The sequence below is a fragment of the Homarus americanus genome, unplaced genomic scaffold (assembly GCF_018991925.1).
Source record: "Homarus americanus isolate GMGI-L3 unplaced genomic scaffold, GMGI_Hamer_2.0 scaffold53225, whole genome shotgun sequence".
Taxonomy (NCBI): domain Eukaryota; kingdom Metazoa; phylum Arthropoda; class Malacostraca; order Decapoda; family Nephropidae; genus Homarus; species Homarus americanus.
Window position 1 is genome coordinate 1,260,925 of NW_024750875.1, and position 27,459 is coordinate 1,288,383.

The 27,459-nt window shown below is 39.5% G+C and overlaps 2 protein-coding genes across 4 annotated transcripts; one reads left to right on the plus strand and one right to left on the minus strand.

The window, feature by feature from the left end:
* Positions 1 to 1,093: 1,093 nt before the first annotated feature.
* Positions 1,094 to 15,696, plus strand: LOC121854450 (endoplasmic reticulum membrane-associated RNA degradation protein-like). 3 transcript variants are annotated; one of them, XM_042349123.1, is made up of 8 exons: positions 1,094 to 1,113; positions 3,841 to 4,064; positions 5,627 to 5,778; positions 6,313 to 6,423; positions 9,340 to 9,429; positions 10,369 to 10,569; positions 12,823 to 12,965; positions 13,984 to 15,696. In XM_042349123.1, the coding sequence occupies exons 2-8, from the start codon at positions 3,890 to 3,892 to the stop codon at positions 15,392 to 15,394; spliced, it is 2,283 nt and encodes a 760-aa protein (XP_042205057.1). In that variant the 5' UTR covers positions 1,094 to 1,113; positions 3,841 to 3,889; the 3' UTR covers positions 15,395 to 15,696. The 3 variants fall into 3 exon arrangements, with proteins under 3 accessions (XP_042205057.1, XP_042205056.1, XP_042205058.1); XM_042349122.1 differs by having other exon boundaries at positions 1,102 to 1,208; XM_042349124.1 differs by having other exon boundaries at positions 1,102 to 1,208; positions 6,343 to 6,423.
* Positions 15,697 to 17,631: 1,935 nt separating this feature from the next.
* LOC121854471 (MATH and LRR domain-containing protein PFE0570w-like) lies at positions 17,632 to 26,579 on the minus strand. The gene is made up of 5 exons (XM_042349147.1): positions 25,923 to 26,579; positions 21,681 to 21,903; positions 21,019 to 21,188; positions 18,188 to 20,297; positions 17,632 to 17,879 (listed from the first exon to the last, which is right to left on the minus strand). The coding sequence occupies exons 1-5, from the start codon at positions 26,061 to 26,063 to the stop codon at positions 17,632 to 17,634; spliced, it is 2,892 nt and encodes a 963-aa protein (XP_042205081.1). The 5' UTR covers positions 26,064 to 26,579.
* Between the last annotated feature and the right edge of the window lie 880 nt (positions 26,580 to 27,459).

Genomic DNA, 27,459 nt, shown 5'->3' on the forward strand with positions numbered 1-27,459 from the left:
CACTGTTGGTAAGTACTGGGCATGCACCGGCTCCTGAATGTACCTGAACCCGCTCCAGTGTTGGTCAAGTCTTATCTTGAAAGAGCTCACACTCGGTGCCGTCACAACACTCTCTGGTAGATTGTTCCAAGAGTTTACAACCCTCACTCCGAAAAAGTTTGCCCTCACAGTTTTCTGGACTTGTGGCTTCTTCAATCTTGAGCTGTGACCCCTTGTGGGGCGAGCGTCCGCCAGCTCCAAGTAAGGACACTCAACTGAGTAGTGCCCCTCGAGATGCTTATAAACCTCAACTAGGTCCCCCCTTGCCCGTCTGTAGTATAAGCTAGGCAAGTTCAGGCGCTCCAATCTCTCAGGGTAGCTGAGGTGCCGAAGTGCAGGCACCAGTTTGGTGGCCCTCCTTTGAACATTTTCAACCAACTGACAGTCCCTAGCATATCTCGGGGACCAGACGGGGTGACAGTACTCCAGATGGGGAAGCACTTCACTCCTGAAGATCGTTACGAGGGACGGGCCGTCTAGATATCTGAACGACCTTCTTATAAGACCCAATAATTTATTTGCGTGATTTACCTTTTTCTCACAATGGCCCGAGAACTTCAGCTCATTGTCAACATACACACCTAGGTCCTTCTCACACACAGTCTCAACTAGTGCAGTTTCTTCATCTCGTTGGGACATATGATACGCCTCCTTACCGTTGGTACGCCCCAGATGCATCCTCTTACACTTCGTGACATTGAATCTCAGCAGCCATTCCTTCGACCATTCCTGGAGCCCACAGAGGTCCTTCTGCAGCTCTCCACAGTCCGCTTGGTTCTTAATTTACCGAAATAACTTGCCATCATCGGCAAACATTTGTATAGGGGAGTGTACAACGTCAGGCATGTCATTTATGAAACAAAAAAACAACAGCAGGCCCAATACACTGCCCTCGAAATTAGGAAAACCGAGTTTTCATGGACAGTCCAAAAGTATCCAGAAAGTCGCTAGATTTCTGTGGATATCTCTAGATTTGCCACAAGTCGCAAATCGCTCTAAAATGTCGCGAGAAAAAAACAAAAAGCGCTAGATCTAGCTACAAAGTCGCTAAGTTGGCAACTCTGGACTATTGTAGTTTGTTGACTATTGTTCAGCTTCACACTTTCTCTTTAACACCAATTTATGAAAACCATGAAATCCATTTTTGACGGAAAATAAATACATAAATAGTGTGTAGATTACAGTGACATAATTTTAAATAAGTTTCACTTTATATAAACCGTCTCGTCCTAAAGTAAAGAACATGTGTTTCCAAACGTGTAGACACTATCATAAAATACATTATAATTGTTTAAAATTATATATTTATGTAACCATCATCTTTAGTCTTGATAAACCGATAACTCATGAAAACGAAACTGTAAATAAAATTGATAACAACTATCACTCCATGTAATGCACGAGAATACAGCTACCTTAATTTTTTTTTCCACAGATGTATTTATCATTATAGTAACTAGTTTAAAATATGTAACATTTACTAGAACCTAATAGAACCTGACCTAAACAACCTAAAGAAATCTACCTAACTTCCAAGCCAGCTTTGCCCCCCAGCCATATTAAACAGACATTTTAGGTAAGGTTAGGTAGGTTTCTTTGGTTAGGTCAAGTTCTACTAGGTTCTGTACATTGTCATATAATTTTTATTAGTCATTATCATCCAAAGAACTTCTGTGGAAAAAATTAACGAAATTGAACTCCACGTTCTGGTGTTAACTATCTGCTCCAGGATTACCCAGATTTTAGTTAGTTGTGGATCATCATACTAACATTTATTTTGAGTCATTCTCTGAAAATACGGTAATAGATTATTTGGTACTTCCTTCACTCCATAATTACTGCTCATTATTTGGTACAGTAAATTTGGAGAACACAGTTAGCAGTAAAAATAACTTATGTAATTGGACCAAAATTTCTGGAGATACTAATGGCATGATTCAAAACACAAAATTGGAGATGACAATGCACAGAACCTGACCAAACCAACCCAACCTAACCTAACCTAACCTAACCTAACCTAACCTAACCTAACCTCCCCCCCGCCATACACACATAATAAGCAGAAAGAACTTACTTGATATCTGGTACCAATGGGAGCAACTTTCTTGAAGCAGCATTGTGCTAATTTTATGTTTATCGGTTGTTGCACTGAAACACATACAGTGCAGTACTCGATATTTCTTCTTCACTGTCAGTTCTCTGCTGCATTTTGAACATTTGCTCATCTTGCCAACTAGTTCATGCTAACAGATGTACCCTTGCAGATTGTCTTCATCCTCCACAAGCACAGATAACTTGTGATGCAATTAACAATAACCAGTACAGGGCACCATATCTACAGTTAAATTTTAAAATGGCTCGTGGAAGGACAAGAAGCATAGGAGCACACAGTTCACTTAGAATCCAATGCTACTCGAAATTTTTTTTTAATGTATCCAAACCCCTAATATGAGACTCGAGTATTCACTGTGTTGAGTGAATGCTCGAACTCAAAGTATACTGTATGTCTCCTACCTCATGACCATCAACTTAAAAACTGTCCATTCATGCCAAAAAATGCTGTAGTCTAACCAATGTACTGTATGCCTTTCTTAATATGACAAAAGAGTGTTGTTTACTTGTGAGGGAAGTTGTGTTATTGTAGTGAAGATTGAAAGAATCAGTGACCAGGTGATGGTGTTAAAAAAAAAAGTCCTGCACAGTATCAAGAAATATATTAGTCCCACAGGGTTCTGTTCTTTGACCTACTCTCTTCCTTCTTTTTTTCAATGATTTACTTCACACTACAACTAATTCTATCCATTCTTACGCTGATGTTTCTACTCTTTATTCGCCTCCCCATTTTCCCCTTCCTCCAAACTCTCAAACTAGATCTTTTCTAAAGCTGATATCATTACTTCTATCAATGCGGATCTGTGCAGCATCTCTGAATGGGGAGGTAGAAACTTGGTTAAGTTCAATAGTAATAAAACTCAGTATTTACCAATTACACTTTGTAAATTAGATGATCTCCCACCAATTACATTTCAGGATGCTATCCTTCTGCGAAATCTGAAATGGATATGTTAGGCCTCACCATTTCCTCCAATATGTCATGGAAATCACACATCCTCAACATAGCTAAAGCTACCTCCCGAAAGTTGGGAATGCTGTACAGATGCCGTAGCTACTTCACTCCTGAGCAGTTGCTTCAAGTATATAAGGGATTCATTCGTCCTAACTTGGAGTGCTGCTCTCATATCTAGGGTGGTTCTTCTGTCCAACTGTTAGATAGGGTGGAATCAAAGGCATTTCGTCTGATTAACTCTCCTCCTTTAGTTGACAAACTTTCTTCCCTTTCTCTTGGCCACAATGTTGCTTCACTCTCTCTCTTTTACAGGTACTTTAACAGGCAATGTTCAGTGGATTTGGCATCCTGTGTACCGCCGGCAAGGCCATGGGCTCATAACACACGTCTTGCCTGCGGTGCCCACCGTTTCTCTGTGGATGTCGGTCACACTAGAATAACCTGTTATAGTACATCCTTCTTTCCTCACACAGCCAAACTGTGGAATGCTCTGCCTTCTTGTGTTTCCATACTCATACAATCTGTCTCACTTTAAAAAGCTGGTTTTTCCAGCATCTTCATGGTGTAGATTAACACAGTACGTATAACCTTTTTCTTCTCTATTTTTAATTTCTTTCTGGTCTTATTTTTTCACCCCGTAGGCCCTGTTGTGGGTCTTCGACTTGTGCCCGAGTGGGCTAATTCCCGTAAAAAAATTTATATTCAGTATATACTGTTATAAATATATTTTTCAGGTGTTAATGAAGGGTGACACTTGAGAGGCAGTGCTTCCCTCAAGTTCCAATGATGCGTTTGTCATGGATTATGAGTCAGTCAAGTTTCCTCTCCCCTGAGGTAAAAGATCTACTGCAGAAGGCAACACCTGCCAGCAGTGGCCAGGTGGCAGATTCAAACTCTATTTCATGGATCCGTCGTGACTGTGGGATAGTTTGGCAAAAAGTCGAGGAACTGTTTACAGGTATAGTACTACAGTAAATCTGATATATAATATATAGTATAGTCTATTAAATTCTACTGCACTGCTTGTATACAACTTTCCTTATCATTGACTGGGACTTTTTATGTGTTTAATATTGTTAGGTAAGGTACAGGGTGGTCAGAATGGATGTTCCTTAGTGTTAGTTTGTAACTTTACTCCATGTCAAACATTTCATTCCTGGTTATTTCCTTCATTATCTCCTGGAGGTGAACTTTAAATAAACAAATAATTAATTGACAAACCATGAATACAGTACAGGAATTTACATACAATATTATCGTAGTGTTTACCATTTTGCTATCTCACTGTACTGTACCATACTGTACTGTACCATCCTGTACTGTACCATACTGTACTGTACCATCCTGTACTGTACCATACTGTACTGTACCGTACTGTACTGTACCATACTGTAATGTTCCGTACCGTACCATACTGTACTGTACCATACTGTAAAGTACTGTACCGTATCATGCTGTACTGTACCATAATGTACCGTACTGTACCATACTGTACTGTACCATGCTGTACTTTACCATCCTGTGCTGTACCATCCTGTATTGTACCATACTGTACTGTACTTGAATTTCAGAGTTAGATTTTTTTGCTAAAATATGTTCAAGGATAACTTCTAAAAGTGTTACAGTAATTTATTTCTGTTCTTATTTTTTTGCCCCCCCCCCCAGGCCCAGATGTGGGTCGTTCGACCTGTGCCCGGGTGGGCTAATTCCCGTTAAAAAAAAACCTAATGACCACTCACTAGAGGCCTAACACATAGCGAGTCAGCAGAGATGGGATGACAAAGGTAACCTTCTCAAAGACACCGAATGGTCAAAGGACAAATTATGAAGTGTTTCTTATCCATACAGTGTGAACTTATACTGTTGCCAACTGGTGGTTTAGAGTCAAGGTTGGTGCCCAGTCAATGGCTGTGACCTCATACAATACAAAGCTAAAAAAAAATTGGAGAAAAAATACAAGTGAATTTTAGTTTCAATGACTAAATAGGTGTATTGATCTTGAAACTTTGTGCTTCTGTCATCCTGCAACATTTATAATAAAAGACCATTTATTTTTAAGGTAGCTCCTGATGTATGTTGACTGTTTTCACTTGTGTAACTAATATATTTTAATTCATCTGTAAAGGTTAATAACATATTTTTTTCCAAAAGTGGCGCCCCAAAGACATATCCACCACTTCTTAACTCTTAAATTGTGGCCATGGAACAATAACTGGGTGATTTTTTTTAATTCTTAAGAATGTAGTTGATTCTCTTATGAAATTACAGGCAAGCATGTAGAATAACAGAATGAGAAAAAATTATTTACTTATCTAACAACTCATCTGGTGCATGTTTTTCTCCATGTTCAATTCCATAATACTAATACTCAATAAAAGTGTGGCTGCACACAGTTTGCAGTCAGCCTTATGTTTTTTTTTATGTAAAATCCTCAAAAGTTTGTTTCATGTGGAGACAAGAGAAGCAGCAACTCATACATGGTCCAGATCAACTTTACTGTCTTGAGATCTTTATTTTCAGACATAAAAGAAGAAAATGGGAGTAAAATCTGGTTCTGTGAGGCTGTTGTCAAGATGGCTTCACTTTTTGGTCACTGCCATAACTCATTAAAGAATCTCACACAAGATGAATATAGTGTCAATATTTCCCCATTCTTGGAGTGGACAAATCAGGTACAAATACATATTTCTTCATACCTATCAAATTTCAGAGTACTGTAGATATACGTTATAAAAAAGCATACATTTAAGGTACAGTTCATGCAAGTTTTAGCCCAGCATAAACAAAGGCTACTTATACAGTATACCTGTATTAAAAAGCTGTTGAAAGTAACTACATGGGGCCCACGACTTACAAACGGGGTTAAACTTGAAATTTACAGTATTTTATTTACCTGATGATTATATATTTTTTACTTTCATTCACTGTATTTTGTCTTTCTATTTCTTCTTTTCTCTTAAATTACTTTATTTTAGAGTTATATAAGGACTTAGGCAAGGATATAGTGGGATTTTAAACATTGTTCTGTAAGTACGGTATTCACATATGTTCCAACTTAAGAATGTCCTCAGGAACGGAACCCGTTCATAACCCGGGGACCGCCTGGACTGTATAACCTTGTCAGGAAGATTATAAAAATATTATTTTTCATTTTTGAGTTCAAGTGTTAGTGAAGAACCATTTTATAAAATTTATGTATTTTTCAGGAAGATGACATTAATGTTTGCCTGAAACAGATATATGAAGGTAGCTGTAACAGTGGCCATCTTGTGGCCCTCCTGACCATCACAGCTGTGACTGAGAGAGCTTTAGGAAATGTAAGTGGTCAGTTGCTGTCGACTGGAAAGATGTAGTGGTTGTTTTCATTAGGTGTCCTGAGGTGGCAGGAATATCCTCCTTAGGGGCACTAAGGTTGTGTTCACTGACCTCTAAAATTATTCTTTGTAGCCCCAATATTCTTCAACATAGACAATTGATTTTTATGGGGATGTGGTCATTCATGTTTTTTGTCATTACACATACAGTACATCATCGGATATCTGTGCACCCTGTATGTACTGTATATGTGCTTGTATTATTATAGGTAATGTATAGTACAAATACAGTGATATCCCCGTTAGCCGGAACAATTGGTGCAGAGCATTTCCGGGAATGAGAGATTTCTGGGTAACGAGACGACTGTCTTAAAGCCGGAAAAAATCCGTCATCCCCGGAGTTATCCGGGTAACAAAAAAATTTTCTCAGAAGTTCCAGAAATTGCCCATTACATACTCTCTCGAACCCAGAAGAATATCCATCATCGCCGGAATTTTCCGGGTAACGGAAATTTTTTTTCAGCATTTCCAGAAAATGCGCCTGATTTTTATCTCTCAAGAAAACTCCCCCATCCCCGGGATTTTCCGAGTATCGGGAAAATTTTCTCTGAATTTTCCGGAAAATGTGCCCCTCGGAAAATCGTTCCCAAAGCCGGAATTTTCCGGAAAATTCCGGCTTTGGGAACAATTTTCCGAGAAAATTAAAATTTTGGCTATCGGAGAGTTCCGGGTTTGAGGGATTCCGACTAACAGAGATATTACTGTACAGTATGTGCAGCTCCTCTTCGACTTACGACTGGGTTAGGGACCCAAATCCAGGTCGTAAGTCAGAAATGCTTAAATAATACATAGAAAATCTAAAATGGGTGTCTCTTTTTCTTCTCAGCACCACAAAACTCTCACTTTTAGCTTGCCAGCCATTTTAAAGTGAATTACAAACGAAAATTTTGTCAGTACACAGCGCAATCACTGACGTTGGGACTATAAAATACGTAATTTGACAAAATTTTGGTACGACTGAGGCGGTCGTATGTCCGGGTGGTCGTAAGTCGAGTAGGTCTTAGGTCGGGGAGGAGCTGTAAGTATCTATGTCTTCATCCGTCCAATAATAAGTATTTGTTATGGAAAGTTATTTATCTTGATATTTTTTTCATCCTCTGATGACTAAGGGTTCGCTTCAGTTGGATAAATTTGTCTGGCGCCCAGAGAGTTAATTGTTGATGGACTACAGTAATTTAATTTCTAACCTTGTTACATGCTGAAAACCTTAGTTATTCAAGCACCACGCAATACAGTACAGACACTCCCTGGGCTACACAACACACAGTTTACAGAAAGTCGAGGATACAGAATGCCTCCCATAAGCCCCATTATAAAAAATTTCAGGTTGCACAAGAGTTTCTGTTATTAAGGAAGGTAACCAGTACGGCGTAACAACACTGTTTGTGGAGGGTTATGTGTAAGGCGGCTGAGTGCATCCCCCTGGGAGATGCCATCTGTGATTCAGTACAGGGTACTGGAACCTTTCCATGAACCGGGGAGTGTATACTGTATATAGTTTTTCTGCTCCATTTAACACAACAGTAACAACTTCAACAAAATTTATCATTTCTCACATTCAGAACAAAGTAATTCGGGTAAAGTTGTATGAGATACAGTAGATGAATTTCTTAACATTATAACAACATTAATTATGAAACAAGTGTTCTAACCCTTTAAACTTATCATTGAAAATATTATTAAAAGAATCAGTTCAATGCATAGTACAGTATTAACTTCATTATAATCCCCTTCATTACGGGACATCACCTTTCCTGGTAATATAATATTTTGTTAATGCCAGACAATTTTATTCAGCACAGAGAGACACAAGGAGTACACCATCTACAACTCAAAATGCGTGGATATATATAGTTGTCACATTGTCTGTCAGTTTGGACATCTTTTAAAAACATCTTCTTAGAACCTGTTTAACAAATGGAGAAATATCAATAAAACTTTGCCTAAACAAGTAGCTTAGTGACCCAGAGTGTCATGTACTGACTTCAGGATGATGTATCTTGAACTTGTCATATTCCGATAGATAGTCTTCTCAATCAGTTCCAATTAGCTCTTGTACAGTACAGTAGTTACTTTACATGTATACAGTTGGGATAGGCTTAACATAATGTCGAGTAGAATAACAGTATCACCAGTCACCAATTCCCTTCATAGTTACTATAAGAACAACAATCTACACTTAGAACTAATATTCAGAGAAGATCCTAATTAACATAGCATACAAAGGGTTTGGCATCACTATATAATAAGTTTAAAATTCATTGGAAATCAATATAAGTCGTATAAGATATAACGGTGTGAGTCGTGTCTCTTGCAGCTGAAGAGTTTTTACGACAACCATTTTAACACATTTTTACCAAAGTTTTACAGCAGGACTTTGTAATTTGCATAGGTTTTCATGATGGATATATTTTATTTAATATATTTTTTTTTCATCTATCCTTGAAGCAACTAACCTTTCCCACAAACACAGGATTATCACCGTGATCATTATTCCATCAAACTTTATTCATTTTCATTCTTGTAAGGATTTTCCCATGATGGCATAGAGTGGCCAGAATCAACATTAACACGCATCTCCCCACATCTGTTGTCATTTTAATTGCCTTACTTAGTTGGTTTCTGCTGTTGTACCCTTCCACAACAAGGCCTCTGGTGTGCCCCTCTTGGCTTTATACAACACTCCAGCATCATGTACCAGTAAGTTCATCAAACCTAAAAGCTACTTGACTCTATTAGACTCCCTGGGTAAACATGTCTATCCCCTGTGGTACCTCCCTCACCCCCATCCTTTGTTGATAGTCCATACATGTAAAGCTTAATGAATTGTTATATAATTAATATGATGTGTTCTTTCAGCTTGTTCTGACGAAACGTGAACAAGTTCCATTTTTACTCCGAGACCTTCTTGTTACAGAAGAATTACAGGAGATCTTGGGGCCAACAAGGGTAAGGAGTTAGATGATGCTGTATTAGTTCAGCTTAAATAAATAATAATTTTAAGCATACAGTCAGTCAGCCAGTACTGTGGTCATCCTCACTTGTTCTTTATTTATTGGCTACTCTTTCTCTTTGACTGGTTAAAAGGAAATTAAGCAACAGAATTTCCATATACAGTATTAATATACCTGCTGAGACCCTAAACACTAAATCCCAGGGAGTGACAGCATCATTGTGTGTTTCTTTTTCACTCAAGTCAGAAAAATGGGCAATTTCAGGAGACACATTCACCCCACCTGCCAATTTTGACTACAGTGAGGCTGAGGGAGCAGAGACAGATCTGTTAACATAATATTGTCTAATAACAGGTTTTTGTTTTAATTTTAATTCAAGTACTTTACTATATGAAATACCCCATCTTCCCAGTCCATAGTGAAACAGTCAAATGACCTCATTGTAAAGGATGTTAAGATGGTTTTTATTTACAGCTGATTTTGTTGAGTTTATAATATAAAATTTTTACATTTATTTATATACTGAGTAAAAAGAAAATATAGTCGGTTAGGTTACGTTGGGGTTGGTGGCACTAAAATAACATCAGTGTGGAAACCATTTACCCACATATAGATATAAATACTGTACACATCATCACACCACAAGTATCGTATAATTGAATAATGAAATATAAAAATCACAATGTCAAATTTATATGCCAAATATTAATCACAATAATAAACTGTACAATTACATTCATCGATAATGAATGCAACTCTGAAAAAAAAATACCTTCCTTTTTTTTTATCTGAAACATCTTTTAGGGGCCTTAGGTGTCAGTTAGGGTAAGTGCAGTTGTAAAAATGTAAGATTCAGGAATGTGAGGAACATTGTGATGTGGCCCAATATATATCTTTTTGTTCAAACTGTAGTAACACTTGATTTTGTTGCCAGGTCCAGGTACTGAGAGTGTTGCTTGGTTCAGTGTTGGGCATCAACCTGCGTAACATTGCCTGGCATGGCTTCCTCAGTCCTTGTGAAGCAAACCCAGCATTTGTTGCCACCATCATCATTATCCTTGCAGACTGTGGTAGACTCCTCAGAGACTACCAAGTTGTAAATGTTCCTTGTAGACCAGTGATGTCATTCACAGAGGTAAGATGGCTGCCTTAAGAGGTCTTCTGTCTCCTGTCATCCCGGGAGAGGAACATAGGAATGCATACTTTCTGTTTGTGCATCTGTCCATGTGTACAGGAATTGTGAACAAGTAACAGTGGATTTTAACCAGATGTGTAGATGTGTCACTACAAGATGTTTGGATGGGGGTGGGGGGTGGATTATTTTATAACATCAAATGAATTTAAATATTATTCGAATTATGATGAAATTCCATACAGTCATTTTAAAGGTGTCACAGGGGTGATTGAGCCTACTGGAGCATAGGAAGGGAATTTTCCACTCAGTCCAGCCACCCAACCTTCCATCTCTCCCACCCATAATTCAGTTCCAACTCTTCATTTTCATGTCTTATAGTAGTTTTATATTTTCTTTATTTCTAAGTCACATTAAAGCATTGAAATGATATTTTCACAACTTTTTTGGTTTATGATGTAAATAAACATTGCAGCAATTGCCGTTCCGCTGGAAGTTTTGAATATTTGACAGCGAAATTTAAAAATGAGTTAGTAATAGAGGCACCTGTACCTGTGAATTCAAGAATGTGAATGTGTATTTTGTGAATTGTTGCAGCTCCACTGTACCTCCTATAAGAGGTCAACTATGATAACTACAGGTATTGTATCTCTCGTTTAACGGTGAGGTTGATTTCCAGAAAACCTAAAGTTAAGCAAAAATATCGCTAAATGAAGGATAACAAAGAAGCACAGAGGGCGAACAACAGGTTCAAATGCCAGGGTGATAAACACTGAGAACAGTACTCCCTCCTTTAAACGAGTTTGTTATAAATGGTTTTGAAGTTAAATGATTGATTTATTAACACCAAAAATTCTATATAGAGGATGTGGTTCAGAGTTAAACAATTTAGTGAGCACGAGGTGAGTCTAAATCAAACAAATTTTAAATTATGTCAAAAATTATTAAAAATTGCTATGTTAAACAATAAAATTGCTATACTGTATAGCATATCATAAAATAGCACATATTTTATGTGAAAAAAGCTCTTTCCACACCCAAACTATCCTCTGGGTGAAGAGACACAGTTCAGCCAGGCAGTCACCCATCTGACTCAGACGTGTGTAGCTGCTGCTGTGCTGTGTGTATGCCATTGGGGAAGAAGCACAGCTGGGCTGGCAACATGGTTACAACCCACTGCCGCCACACATACGTTCACTTCCCACACATTCACACACATGCTCTTCAGTTTTCTTATTTTATAGTTTTATATTATACACTCTTTATTTCTAAGCGCATTCGAGTACGGTATTGTACAGTCGAGGTCAAAAGTCTTGAACACGTAACAATATCTGGCATCTACTTCTGAGTTATACATCTATGATTGGGATATACTAATAACACGACTTGTCATCACATATTATGCCTGAACCACAAAATGGGATAAAACTTCTTAATACCTAAGATCTTCGGGTACTTAAATGCCAAATACTGTCAAGTGTGCAAGACTTTTGACCCTGACTGTACATGTAATAATTTTTCCACAGCTTTTATAGTTTCATTACGTGTAACAATGGCAACCTATTAAGCCATCTCGCAGGCCACGTCACCCCCAGTTTTTCTTCCATCCCAGTGAGTCAACCTATCCCTAAGCAGAATTTTGACTTTGTGTTAAGTGAGAAAGGGTATCAAATTTTTTACTAAAGCGAATTATCACTAAATGAGGGATACATATGAGTATGCAATAGATTGGTATTGGGAGATCACTGAGCAGTATTTTGAGAGGAATATTACAATTATTTATGGGTCCATTTTCTTTCCTTAACTTTCATCATTTCTTTATGTAGATAAAGAATGCGGAAATTGTACAGTCTCTCCTCGACTTACGACATATTCGACTGACGACAACCCGGACATACGATGGCCATGGTCGTTTAAAATATTTTTCACATTACGTATTTTTGAGTTCTGACGTTAGTGATCGCGCTGCGTACTGACAAAATTTTCGTTTGTAATTCCTAAAATGGCTGGCAAGCGTAAAAGTGAGAGTTTTCATGGTGCTGAGAAGAAAAAGAGACACCCATTTTAGAATTTCTGTGTATTATTTTCGCCTTTTCGACTTACGACCAATTCGACTTACGACCTGGTCGTCGGGACGGAACCCCGTCGTAAGTTGAGGAGAGATTGTATATTAATTTTTCCCTCATTACAAAATAATCTTGAAACATTAATAATACATATATTTTATATTTTTCAATAATTTTTTCGACTTTTCAGGCAGTTAGTTTGAGCAGTGTATTTGAAGAGGTTGCTATCCCTCCCAGACCAGTGATGGAGGAGTTGATAACTAAGTCTCCCCTTGTGCCAGCCATCATGACTCCTGCCTGGATGAAGGCACTTGACCTGTTAACTGCTAAAAAGTAAGATGATCAAATATTTTGGCCATTTTAAAATATAATTATAATAAATTAGAAGGTTAACTAAAGGTAAATAAGGAGATGGTCTAAGTTTGAATCCAACCATAGCAGATATGTTTCCCTCCTTACACTCTGACCCTTACACCCAGCAATAAAGTGAGTACAGTACACTGTCAGGTGGTGATGGTAGTAGCTCGTAGGTCAACTGTCTTCCTGACAAGGAAATGGAGTGACCTACAAGTTGCTGAACAATGGTGGGAGTTTCCGATGGGTGGACCATCAACTAACTTAAAAGTTAAGGCAAGAATCTGGGGATCATTGCCTCCCCTTCCACCCTGCACCATAACGGGTAAAATCTAGTAATACTGAACTGCACAGTATAGGTAAAACACTATTATTTTAATGTTCAATGAAATGTATTGCATTTTAACAAATTACTAATTTATGAGCAAGAGTTTGTGGAACGAACTTATGCAGAATATTAGATAACTGATAATTCAGTTATTTTCAGTCTCCATTGGAACATAGTAACTCATGATAAAACTTCAACTCTGTATTTATCATCATTTATTTCAAATAATCTCACTTTGTCACTCATTTAAAACATTTCCCACGACAGTATGTCATAATGTGGCTAGAAGCAAGACAACTATGTACCCATTTTATTTGCTGTCATTTAATCACTTACTGTTGTAACAGATGTGTTCTGCTGTAGTTTTCTCCTACCATAACAAGAACCCAAAAATCTGTCTGGTTTACCACAGTTGCTTCACCCAGCCCAGCATCACATCCATATCCTAAAATCGCTCATCACTTGCTCTGCTGTTCTTCACCCACACAGTTGCTTCCTGGATGTTCTTTTGCTCACATTTATAATGCATCTCTTATTTGGTCTAATCCTCTGCCTCATACCATATACTGTACTTCTGAATCTTACTCTCTTTTTGTTAGTCTGTAAATGTAGCCAAACCACTTCAGCAAATCAAGTGACTATAATTTTTTATACAATATATCTTTCCAGATGGGGATTATGTGTGGTGTTACTGCTGCCCATGCTGGAGTGTTCTCTGAGATGCCTGTTTGCATATGCTAATGAAGTGTCGGACAGAGTCTTAACTGCTGAAAATTCTACTTTATATACTACATTGGATGAAATTCTACAACCTACTGTATGTAAAGTGATCCATAATCAAAGTGTGGAGCAGCACAACCAATACTCATCACATAGAAACAGTGGCAGTAACATTGATACTTCAGCTGAGCAGCATGATAAGCCGCCGCTCACAGTTGGTATGGTAGAGATATTAAATAGTAATCTTGTATTGCATTTTGTTGGGAAGAAACTTAATGAAGCACTGCACGACCTCTTAAATTTTGTTCAAGGCCCTCGTGTGCGCGACCGAGTGAGCCACGGGGAAGTTAAATTTGACCAGATACCTCAGAGTGTAGCTCACCACACATTGTACCTCAGTCTGCTTGTGCTCTCCCTCGGAAATTGGAGATCAAGATGTAAAAGAACTTTAATTTGTAAAACTCTAAGTTGTATTAGTACTAAGAATATTGATTCTTCAGAACCTGGAGAGGACAAAATGTGTTGTGATATGAAACAGAAGAATAATGAGAAAGAAGCAGGTACAGGTAATTGTGAAATGAATGTGTGTGTTTGTGGTATAAATCTTGACTCCATTGCTGTAAGTGAGGCATCAGAGAACCTAATCAATCTAGTTAAAGTTCTAAGTGGATGCATTGAAAAGTATAAGAGTTTTTACCACCCAACAGCTATATTTCACAAGAAACTGCTGTCCTCTGTAACCCAACTTAGTGAGTGGAGGACATGGGAGAGGGCAGACTGTAGTGAGTTAGATTATGATGACTGGGAAAGCCAGATAAGTGTGAGTTTAGAACTACCACAGATGATAACCTTTCCTCCTTTTAATATTACCCACAAGGTCGTAAGTCTTGATAATGTACAAGAATTTATCTCACAGATTTGTAGTATTAATTATGAAGTCCTGTACAGACCAAAGCCAGAGATTGAAGTGGTATCTATGCTTCACAGAATTATTTTAAATGTTCAGTCAGCACTTGATAATATTTGTGAAAATTTAGCAATAAAATATTCCCATTATGTACAAAAACAGCTTCGGTCGAGGCAAAGAGAAACATATCGAAGACAGTTAAATGCTATCCCAACTGTAATAATGAACTGTTATCTTACAGTTCAATTTATTCACTTGCTTTTCCTCTCTGTTAACAGAATTGATCAGTTGAGTAAGTCTTGTGTCCATAACTTACTCAAGGTGCTCAAGGCAGTGCTCAAAGTTCAGGAGAATGTTGTGTCACAAACAAATGTTAATGCTAATCGTTGGGATGAAGCCATGTGTATCTCTCTTCAAAACATGAAGGTGATCAGACAGAAATATTCAGTTTAAACATTCTTTTGTTGAATACCATAATTACTATACTGTATACATTGTATTTGTGTGTTTACAGGTAACAACTAAGAAACATAAAAGGTGGTCTGATCACTTTTTGTGATTATTCACATCTTCCTAGATTACTGTGCAGAAATACCTTGCTATTTGCAACCCCGCTGATCCGCAATTTATATTTTAATACCCTATTCGATATTCGCAAAGCACACCCTGCTTACTCCCCAATTTCATCATCTCTGTTCATTGTATATTTTCAGCCTTCAGGCTGCCATGTTTTCTTAATAAACCGTTAATTATTATTATTATTATTATTACATGCCTTCTCCCGCATGGGACAAAAACACTCGTGTGAAGTACCTAAGTAAGGCCCGACATAATGAACGTGCGTTTGTGTGGACTTAGCAGGTTGCCAAGTTAGATGTCACCGTAGGTATATCACCTTACCTGTCCTCCTTCGAGGCAACGCTCTGTTATTGTTATATTTTAACTCATAATTCCAAGTACTGTATCTATAAGTATTTTTATTTTTTTTACTCTGTCGCATCCACACAAAATTGTTCATACAGAATTGCCCAAAAAATAAAAATAAATTATTATCATAAGGTAAAAAACAAAGATAAAAAACATTAATCCCAAACTCAAAAGACAAAACCACAAGATCCACATGGTGTCAGATTTAAAATGCATGAATCTGGCCACTCGGTGTGCTGCTGTCACTCACATGTTCCCATTCATAACTGAGTGTGCGGCGGGGCAGCAATGTTTTTAAATATACAGAATTTCACTAACAGTAAGCCTTCCTCCAATGTGTTATCAAAGCTATTCCCCATCATCATCCTGAAGACAATTTAAATAATGCTGAGGGAAAATCAAGACCCAACTCAGAGAAGACACCAGGAATAAGACTACTTCTGTCCTGGAGCTATTTAACAATGGTCTTGGTTAATTGTCACTTGAGGAAGATTCCAGGGATATGATGATAGCAGTCAGCAATGTACTGAAGCTAGTGTTGAGTTGCAGGGACAGTGGACACAAACAGAGGTTTCTGTTATGAATGAATGGTGACCAGGACAAGATTCTGATCTATGTCAGGGATGACTGATAAAAAATATTCCCACAGACAAAATTCTACATGGATGGAACATTTGCAGCGTGTCCTTGACTAGAGTATTTTCCAGTTGTTTACAGTGAATGCCACCATACCTGAACATTCTCCACTACAATAGTATATACTCTCCTTCCCAACAAGAAAAGGGAGAATTAAAATAGGTCCTTTACCTTACTGAATAAAGCGCTCCAAAACCTAGACATTTTAATTCGCCCACCACATGTTCTGGTAGATATAGGTTCACTACAATCAGTGAAGCTACATTGTCACCTGCTATTTTCACTTTTCACAGAGTCTATGGACATGGGTACAAAACAGCAGCCATTTAGTCTTGTATAATGAGCACAAGGATTTCTGCAATCTTGTGCAGCTGCAGCATCTGTGGCCTACTTAAATAGAACCCTCCTTTAGTTACTGCGCCTACTTGTATGGGTCAGCATCAGCTGTCATTGTAAAACAATTCTCACTAACTTGGACCTCAGAATTTCAAGTCATCAAATGGAATAACTCACTCCACAGTAGAACACACAAACAGCCACCTGGAGGACTGACACAAGAAGATGAACTGTCTCTGGTTGGTAACATCCTAATATTTACCACCTGATCTCTCTGCAGTTGAAGTTAAGACTTAAAACTCAGAAGTGGAGGACGTCCAATCCAGAAGCAGAGGAAGTGACAACAGATGGATAAACAAATTGAGCAGCTGCAGATGAAGTTCTTCCAAGTAAAGATTTGTTGTTGATTCCCTTGAATCTGTGGCCTAGGAATATATACATGTTAATTATTTGTTGTTTTATTTTATCTTTACAGTATACAGTAGTTTATTAGTGTTGTCTGCAGTATAATCATAATACTGTACCCACAAAGTAAACATAATGGGAACAGTAATCATTCTAAGAGGAAACAAATTGGGATGTTGCCATACAGACACACCAATATGTGGAGGTAAAACAAATAATACGGACACCACCTTCACACCATGCCCTGTAGATGCTGTAAACACTAGCCTGAGTGACAATGATCAAGGCTTTACATATACAGTAAATGTACTGTATACGAGGTGTGATCCAAAAGTTCCCGGACTGGCTTCATAAAATCTTTATTTTCAATATATTACAGTGAAACTTTAATCACCCTTAAAATATTCTTCAGAAGCCTCAATGCAATGCTGAATCCCCTCCTCCCACTTCTGGAAGCAGATCTGGAAGTCCTTGTTGGTGAGGCTGGAAAACACCTGTGATGTGCCCTGGATCTCCGCTCTGTCCATGATCTTCTTCCCCTTGAGGTTCAACATGAACTTCGGAAACAGCATGTCATCCCAGTGCTCCCCCCCACCCCCCATACTCTCCAGATCTTGTCGCCTGTGACTTCTGGCTGTTTCCCAAGTTCAAGTTCACGTTTTACTTGTGTTATTGTTTGTCTTCCAATTGTTGTTTTTTCTTAACTATTCTTCTTTTGGGCCATTCGTTCTCTTGCTTGTTTTCTTTACTCCTTTTTCTCTTTCCTTTCTTCTGTCTTTTCTTTCTTCTTTTCTTTTCTTTCTCTTTGTTCATCTCTCTTTTCTTGTTTTTTCTCTTTCCTTTCTCTCCTTTCTTTTCTCTTTTCTTTCTTTGTCTCTATCCTTTCTTCTCTCTTTACTTTCTTTAGTTGTCTATTTTCTATATTTCCTCCTTTCTTTTCACTTTCCTTCTCTTCTTTTACTTTGTTAATTTTCTTACGTTTCTCCTCACCTTTCTTCAGTTTTCCTTTATCCTTTTTACTCTTTCCATCCTTTTCATTCAACTCATTTTTCTGTGTTTTACGTTTTCTTATCTCCATTCTCTTTTTATTCACCCTATGTCTCTTACCCTTTCTCCTCTGTCTCATATTCCTTTTATTTAAGTCTTTACTGTTGTTATTTTTAATTTTCCTATTTCTCCTTCGTTTTCTTCTTCCTTTCTTCGTTCCTTCAGTTTGTTTCCTTCTGGTTCTCATCTTTTTCCTTGGGTTATTATTATTTCCCATCTTTTTCATTCTTCTTAATTTTCCTCTATTATTAACTTTCCCCATCTTCTTTGTCTTCTGTCTTTGTGTCTTCATCATCACAGGACGCCCTTTCCTCCTCCTCCTCTTCCTCTTAATGAGCTTCACATTTTTCTTCCCATTCTTCTTGAGTGTCTTCATCCTCTGTACGACCTTCCACTTCCTCCCAGCGCCCCGGACGAGCCGTTGTAGTTGGCGCTGCTCGTCCGGGTCGCTGAAGAAGGCACTGAGGTCGGTGTAGCGGAGTTTGACGGGAAGGCGCTTAACTCTCACATTATGCTGCAGGAGGAACCTCTGAAGGGGTGCTGACACCATGATCAATTTAGCTACCACTGGGTTCTGATTCTTCCTCCTACTCCTGGTTTTCTTTCTTGTTTTTGTCTTCATCTTCATCTTATTGTCTATCATCCTTTTCATTTTTGCTTCATTCTTCTTTGTCTCTCCTTTCTTATTATTTTTTGTCATCACTTCGGTTGTCTTTTTTGCATTGTTTTTCTCCCCCTGTGTGTTCTTTCTTGCATCTTTCTTCACATCATTCTTCTTATTGTCTTTCTTCTCTCCCCCCTTTCTCTTCTCTGAATCCTTCCCACTTCCTAATTTAATCTTTGTATCCTTCTTCTCTAATTTCAGGTCCCTCTTCTCCCTCCTCTTCTTCTTATAAATATTTCTTGTAGTCCAAATAATTTTCCTAATTATTCCAGTATCTTTGATTAAATTTTCTTGTTTTTCCTCTGTTTTTCCCATCTGTTTAAACTTTTCCATTTTCTCGACGACTTTTCCCGGCGCCTCGTGAACGTTTGTCGGAGGCGAGGTCTTGATGACGTTGTGTCGGGCGTCTCTTGTGATGCGGGTGGCAGTGGGTCCCTCTCTCTCTATATCAACTTCGTCGTCATCTGCTCTCCTTACCCTGGATGACGAGGGTAAGACTGATTTTGTAGTGTCTTTTTCAGTGTCTTCCTCATTGTATCCATCATCATCATCATCGTAGTAAATATCGTCATAGTAATATTCATCGTCGCCGTCGTAATATTCATCGTCATTGTCATAATATTCATCGTCATAATATTCATCATCATAATATTCATAATAATCATACTCATCACCATCCTCATTATCATTGGTATCTTCATTACCTCTTCTACTGTTGCTATCATTATTTTCATTGTCATCATTTTCTTTGTCTTTTTCTTTATCACTACTGCTGTTTTCTTCAATTTTAGCATCATTTTCCTCATCATCGTATTCCTCATCTTCATAATAATCATAATAGTAATAATATTCATCATCATCACTCAAGTTGTCCTCCAAGTCCTCATCACTTATCTCAACCTTCGTGTCAACAACATCCACATTCTCCAGGGGACTTGTGATGGCTTCGTCTTCTCCTTCATCCGTATAATAGTAGTAATACTCCAAGTCCTCACCTCCATCAGTCCCTCCAGAGGTTGTTTCAGACCCCCCAGATGTCGTCGTTGTAGACCCCGGCACTCTAGGAATGGAGTCGTCGTTGCCTTCCTCACTAGGCTGAAAGATCACATTCTGGCTACCTGGCGGACATACCTCAAAGTACAAGTAGAAGTCGCCCTCCTGGACAAAGCAGCCAGTAGTTGAGAGGGCAGGAAGGTCTTCTACAGGAATAAGGACATCCCAATCTACAGCCGTGTTGGACAGTGTAGGGGCCAGCTCCAGGGTGAAAAAGCCACCTCCTAACTTTGGATTACAGTCACCCTGTTGGACTGTCGACAGCTCCCACAAGTCCATGCCAAGGCCCTGACAATGAGTCTTTATTTAGTATACACTTGAAAAAAAAAGGACAAAATAACAATCCCTTAATTTTATCCCCAAGATGCCTTACTAAGATCAAGAGAATACTGTATTCTCAAAAGATTTAAAGTCTTCCTTATACTGTATCATATCAGGAGACCACAGACACATCATACAGGCCAGAGATAAAAGTAAGAACTACAAAAGAAAAAGTGAGAAAAGGAAAAACAGGATTCCATTATACTGTATACAGTTATACCCTTTCTGTGACCAGCGCTCTTACATAAACATTTAGTACTGTAGTGAATTAAATAAACTATGTAATGGAAATACTCTATAACACTCAATGCCACAATAACCTCACTACTAGGGTCTGATTAACACCCTTTGTGACTTCTACTCGGTAATCCTTTTTTTGCACTAACGCATACAGGATGAGTATGGGGTACACAATAAACAAGCTGGTGTCTGCGGCAAAATTCAATTCATACATTAAGCTACACTTCTGAGGGGTCAGTCACGTCACCAAGCAAAGTGGAGAGCAGTGACTGTTCCTGGTTTATCTTATAATGTGCTAATTAATGACTATGTAGACAAGACTGTGTTAACTACATCGTAGGGGGTCACTGTTGCTCCCCGTTACACCTATATACTTGTACTAGTTAAAATAATGATAATAATATATGAAGAGAGAATTAGAAAGTAAGAGAGGGAGAGTGTGTGTCACCTGCAGAGTGGTCCTGATGTCGATGAGGTTATCCAGGGGCAGAGTGGCGGTGCGGGAGAGGATGAGGCCAGACTCCAGGTGCCCGAACATAATAGGCGTACAGCTCCACATCACCGCCCAGTTGGTGTAGTCTGTTCCCACCACCTCGTGACTCACATCATTATACACCTCTACAGAAAAAAAAAGGTTATAAGCTATTAGAAATGGGCTCAACACGTACACATTACACCCTATTAGAACCTGTTAGGTATAGAAAAAAAAGGTTATAAGCTATTAGAAATGGGCTCAACACGTACACATTACACCCTATTAGAACCTGTTAGGTATAGGTTCAACACGTACACCTACTACACCCATGGTTGTGGAAGTCATGGATAATTGTGACAAGTTTAGACTGTGATGGACCTGTCATCATCATGGGAATTATACACTAAAACTGGAGTGTGGCCAGATAAATGCACACACTCTTGTATAGGGCCTATATAACAAAGGAGAATATAAATTTGAATGGTTATAAAGCATATTTTAAGTTATAGAGATATGTGAATGAATGGGCTTTAAAAATTAATGTCCTGCCAAATTTACCACGTACAAAAATACTCGGGTGTTAGGGAGATACTGTATATGTATCTAGAACACGACTCACTCTCTCTCACACTCACGGGAAGGTAGACGTAGCACCATGGAGGCAGGATTCTCTGGGTTGGGGAAGATCTGTGCCTCGTAGCGAAACTTGTGCACCACCCCCGCCGCCCTCAAGGAGAAGAGCTGTTTGTCCACCGCCAGAGAGAAGCTGCCAGGGGAGGTGGTCGACTCACTCAGTGTCAGGGAATAGCACCTTGAGGCCACGTTGGTTCCCTGGATCACATACCATTTTCCCAGGAACTGTAAAAGAGAGTGAAAGAGGGCGTGTGAGTGGCAGGGGAAGGGAGAGTGAGGGTGGCAGGGGAAATGGAGAGTAAGGGTGGCAGGGGAAATGGAGAGTGAGGGTGGCAGGGGAAGGGACTGTGTGTGTGGGGAGGGGGGGGGGCAGAGAGAGTGGGTTGCATAGTACAGTATAGTTATTTTGCTAATTAAGACAATTATATTCTAACTTAAACCAACCAAACCTAACCTAAGCTAAACATAACATCCTAACCATAACAAACTTAACCCACCTTAATATAACCTATCTTTAGCTTAATTAAGAATACACCCTATAGCCTAAACCTATATTAAAGTATACATTATAATTAATTTAACCTAGCCAAGTATATTTAATCTAGCCTAACGACCCCTAAGGTGGTTTTAGCTAGGTTTGGCTGGGGACGTTTCGATGTTAAACAGATGGACGTTACCAGAGATCAGGATTGAGAAACACGAACGTAAACAATAAAAAAGATGAAGTTTTTAGTTCAATAATATTTATTGACAAAGCTTGGAGTACTGTTTGCCTATTCTGAGTAATTCAGTCAGGTCTTGGCACTGAAGGTGGTATCACTGCCACGCAGGACAGAGGTTCATACACAAAGGAATAGATCATGGCAGTGAACAGTGATATCACCCACATGACTCTGACCTATCTAATATACTATAGGACTAGGCGTGTGTGTGTGTGTCTGTTCTGGGCAGCCGAAACGGCACAATCGTTTTTCATCAAACTTGGTGGAAAAATCGCAAAAAAATCGTAGAAAGGAACAAACCTGGTCCCATGTCGAAGGTTTCTTTAGGAAGGCATTAATTAACCATTTTATTTACGCTGGAAAACAATGTCGCTGTATGCTGCCATCCTTCCTGAGGTTGCGCGCTAGCCGAACTCACCACCGGGCACGAAGTGCCCACGATCACTTGTATATACTACTACTGAATATGATGTATTTCTTTGTGTACGAACCTGTTCTGCATGGCAGTGAACAGCGACATCAACCCACATGAATCTGACCTATATATACTGCTAATGATTATTACTTTTACTTTTATCTTCTTCAACACTGATCGGCTCGTTAGCCACTTGGACGATCGGTCACGTCTGTTACTTTTCTTTTTCTTTTATCCTCTTCACCAATTGATCGGTTCGTTTGCCGCTTGGGCTAGTACTGGGCATGCACCGGCTCCTGAATGTACCTGAACCTGCTCCAGTATTGGTCAAGTCTGGTCTATGATATATTCCTTTGTGTATGAACCTCTGTCCTGTGTGGCAGTGAGAAGTGATACCATCCTCAGTGTCAAAAAGATGAAGGAGTGAAGGAGACGGAAAATGAACACAATGTGATGAATGATGGAAGAAAGATAGAAATGTGACTAAAGGAAGAATGAATAAAATGTGTTTGGAGAAAGAAACACTCACATGACACAATGCAGGAAGGATATAGTGAACTTATGATTAAAATAATACAACGATCGATGAAATCATGAATATATAGAATGACAAATTTAATGATAATAGATAAAAAAAATAATACGCAAAAATGTATTTCCAGTATGGTGTGTAATCAAACGGTGTATTTTCTATTCCTTTTATACACTGTTTATAAATAAATAAAATAGATAAGAAAGCAGTAACTTAACATTCGTATTGTCTATAACATATTTAGTATTTAAGAGTAAGATAGGCAACAGTATTTCCATAAATCAGTAGCTATTGGGCCTTCACTTGCTTGTTTTGGTTCAAAGCAGTCGAATTTGCCTTTCAGTTTATTTACATTATTATAACTTTTTTATTTACATAATTATTGGTTTCTATTTGTCTGTGTAATCGGTGGGCGGAGTTACTATGTGATTGGTCGTGATTATGTGATTATTCTTAACTGGAATAATAGTATCGGAAAACCCAGACTTAACATCGTAATCAATAGTTAAATATCTGAAATTTGAACTTATGTTGCTTATTATGCACAGCCCCTTGTGCTTCGGATACCCTAATATTAAATATTCATTGTGAGAAGAAGGTAAATCAGGCAAATAAATTATTGGGTCTTATAAGAAGGTCGTTCAGATATCTAGACGGCCCGTCCCTCGTGACGATCTTCAGGAGTGAAGTGCTTCCCCATCTGGAGTACTGTCACCCCATCTGGTCCCCGAGATATGCTAGGGACTGTCAGTTGGTTGAAAATGTTCAAAGGAGGGCCACAAACTGGTGCCTGCACTTCGGCACCTCAGCTACCCTGAGAGATTGGAGCGCCTGAACTTGCCTATACTACAGACGGGCAGGGGACCTAGTTGAGGGTGTATAAGCATCTCAGGGGCACTACTCAGTTGAGTGTCCTTACTGGAGCTGGCGGACGCTCGCCCCTGAGGGTCACAGCTCAAGATTGGAAGCCGCAAGTCCAGAAAACCGTGAGGGCAAACTTTTTCGGAGGGGTTGTAAACTCTTGGAACAATCTACCAGAGAGTGTTGTGACGGCACCGAGTGTGAGCTCTTTCAAGAGAAGACTTGACCAACACTGGAGCGGGTTCAGGTACATTCAGGAGCCGGTGCATGCCCAGTATTTGCCAACAGTGCGTGACAGAGACGTGACCGATCGCCCGGGCGGCTAGCGAGCCGATCTTTTGGTGAAGAATATAAATGAAAAGAGACGTGACCGATCGCCCAAGCGGCTAACAAGCCGATCAGTGGCGAAGAGGATAAAAGTAAAGTAAAAAATAGTAAATTTAATATTCAAGTCAGTTATACCTCGACAAGTATTAAAGAAAACGAGGTTTGTGTCAGTGTGAGGGCCCTAACCCGTGGAGTGGTGCCACATATGACATCTCAGTTATATTAATACTACGATGGAATACTTGCATAATAATTGTTTTAAGCCTCTTAGATAATTACATAAGCTTGTGTTACCATCAAAGAGCAACGGTGAGATAAGAATCAATTACATGTCATAAAAAGTGTTGTGTTTAGCCAAGGAATTGACAAGATGGCGCCGTATGTGGAGGGGGAGGAGAGCTTCAGTTTGGAGGACATTGGACATTCCCGCAAGGCCCCTCTCACCATACGAAAAAGTGTTAATGTGTTAATTTATTTTTATCCTGAATGAGCAACATTATTTTGCACTTAGAATCCTGTAAATAACAAATCATGCGCTTATAATCCACTATTTCAGTATCTGATTTATTTTCAATATTTAAAATTCCTTCCAAATATGATAATTCTCGATACTGGCGCTAGAAAAATGAGGTGATGGAGCAGCGCCATTTTTTATTTAAAATATGATGATGGTCCATTGCACGCCCCATATTCTACGCTGCATTTGATTTAATACATCATTTCACCAGTTACCGGTACCAGCTTACTAGCCGTTCAGTTCAGCCGGTGGTCTGTTCTTTGTTATGAACTTTATTGTCCAGCGTTAGGTTAGTACAGGAGGAAACTGGCGATGTTTGGTAACTTAATGAAGCCTTGACCAGTTCTTAGTCATGCTTGTTTAAATTACATTTTAAGTATGAGAAATTTAAAGGTAATGCCAGGGGTTCAAAGCATGGCGCTGTTGTTTAGGCCTACAGACACACACACACACACAAACAGCGCACACGTACACATACATATGCGCACACTCTTACACACATACTGTATACAGTATCGTATCAAAATGAACGATCTACAGTGAGAGTACTGTACAGTATTTTGGCTATACCGAGTCGCTAAATGACTGACAAACGAACTAGCTGAGACTAATAAACTAACATACAGTATTAACTGATTTAATTGACTACGACGTAACGAGACTGGCGAACTGACGGATTGATTGGATGACAAGCCTAAAAAAATAATCTTAACTAAATGGCTGACCCAATCTACCTTAATCGAACCATTATTATTCGGGCCCATTAAGGACAGACTCCCGGCCCTAAAGGTCATGTTATGGTTTGGTCTATTACGAATGGCACTTGTGAGCCCAAGGACTGGGGCCTATTTGACCGGTCACTCTTCTTACCTTCTGCAGCGAGAAATCGGATACTGTGGGGGCGATTGACTGACACTGGCCCGTCTTGAACTGGTAGAGGTGACCAGGACCCGCCTGAAGAAGTACTCCCACCGCCAACACCCACCATGGACCCCCGATGGCCCCACCCATCACCACCCTCTTCACCTCAACACGTGTTTAAGTCTGCTTGGCTGGGTCGTGTAGGATTAAGTCACCGGGAGGGATTCCTGACTCAATGGCCACTTTGAGTCTTTCATAACACACTCATCAAAAGGCTCAGTCGTCAGTTTGAGTCAACACAACGAAGGACGTCTACGTGAGTCTCTCTGGCATGCTGTAAGAATCCTCTTCAGGACAGGTGGAATTCCTTTGACTCGGGCAAGTTCAGTCCTACACTAAGATCCTGAACTCAGTCGCCATCTTTAGTCGTCAGTGGTCGTGATAACTGCTGGTCGCCTTCTGCTGCTGCCGGGGAGATGACTCAGTCGTACAACTGCTATACACAACTACCATATGGGGTTGTCCACTCTTGAAGCTACAAGTTGAATTTCTTCGATTCCGGGCGTCAAATTCACTCACTAAAGGAGCTTAACAAGAACTATTTAGGAGATTACAACAGACGGGAGGATCAGTGACGGAAGCATCAGTCACCCAACCACTGTGGTACACCAGCCAACACTGACACCAAGGCGGATATACATGTGTGTCATCGCGGAAGGTATACACATTCACTCACTCTCCCGCTCCGCTACTTTTAGGTTACCCAACACGTCCTTGTTCCCGTGGCCAACGGTGACGGCACCCCACTTAATGTATGTCACCACTGTTATGACGCTTGTGGTGGTAGGGGAGAGGGGAGCAGTGTGGTGGTAGGGGAGGGGGCAGTGTGGTGGTAATGGAGGGAGGCAATGTGGTGGGGAGGGGCAGTATGGTGGTGAAGGGAGGTGTGGTGGTAGGGGAGGTGTGTGTGTGGTGGGGGGGGGCAGTGTGGTGGTGAAGGGGAGGGTAGTGTGGTGGTAATGGAGGGGGGCAGTGTGGTGGGGAGGGGCAGTATGGTGGTAGGGAGGGAGGGGGAGGCCAGGTTTCATGGGCCAAAGTCTAAATTGGCATTTTTTGACATTGGCCCTTTTCGAACTCAGCCAGAGAATTTAGCATGTGAAACGCTCTAGCAACACAAATACCTGTATGTTAATTCTGGTGTGGTTAAGTTAAGTTAGGGTGACTTAAGTTAGGGAAAGTTAGATTAAGTTAGGGTGAGTTAGTGAATGTTAGGCTTGGTTAAGATATGTCAAGGATAAGTTAAAATAGTCATAATTTGTTACCTTTCTCCACTATATAACTTATGACGTAGGAAAAAAATTGCGAACCGGAACTCAAAGCCAGGAATGATGTGTGGGTAGGGGTGGGTGGGTGGGTGGGTCTGTGTGAGCTGTATTGTGTAAGACCTGTGGTGTATACACACACACACAAACGGAAGACAAATTTGCATATTCATCATCACCTTTTTGGTACAGGTACAGTAGTTGATGAGAGAGGTGCCACTAAA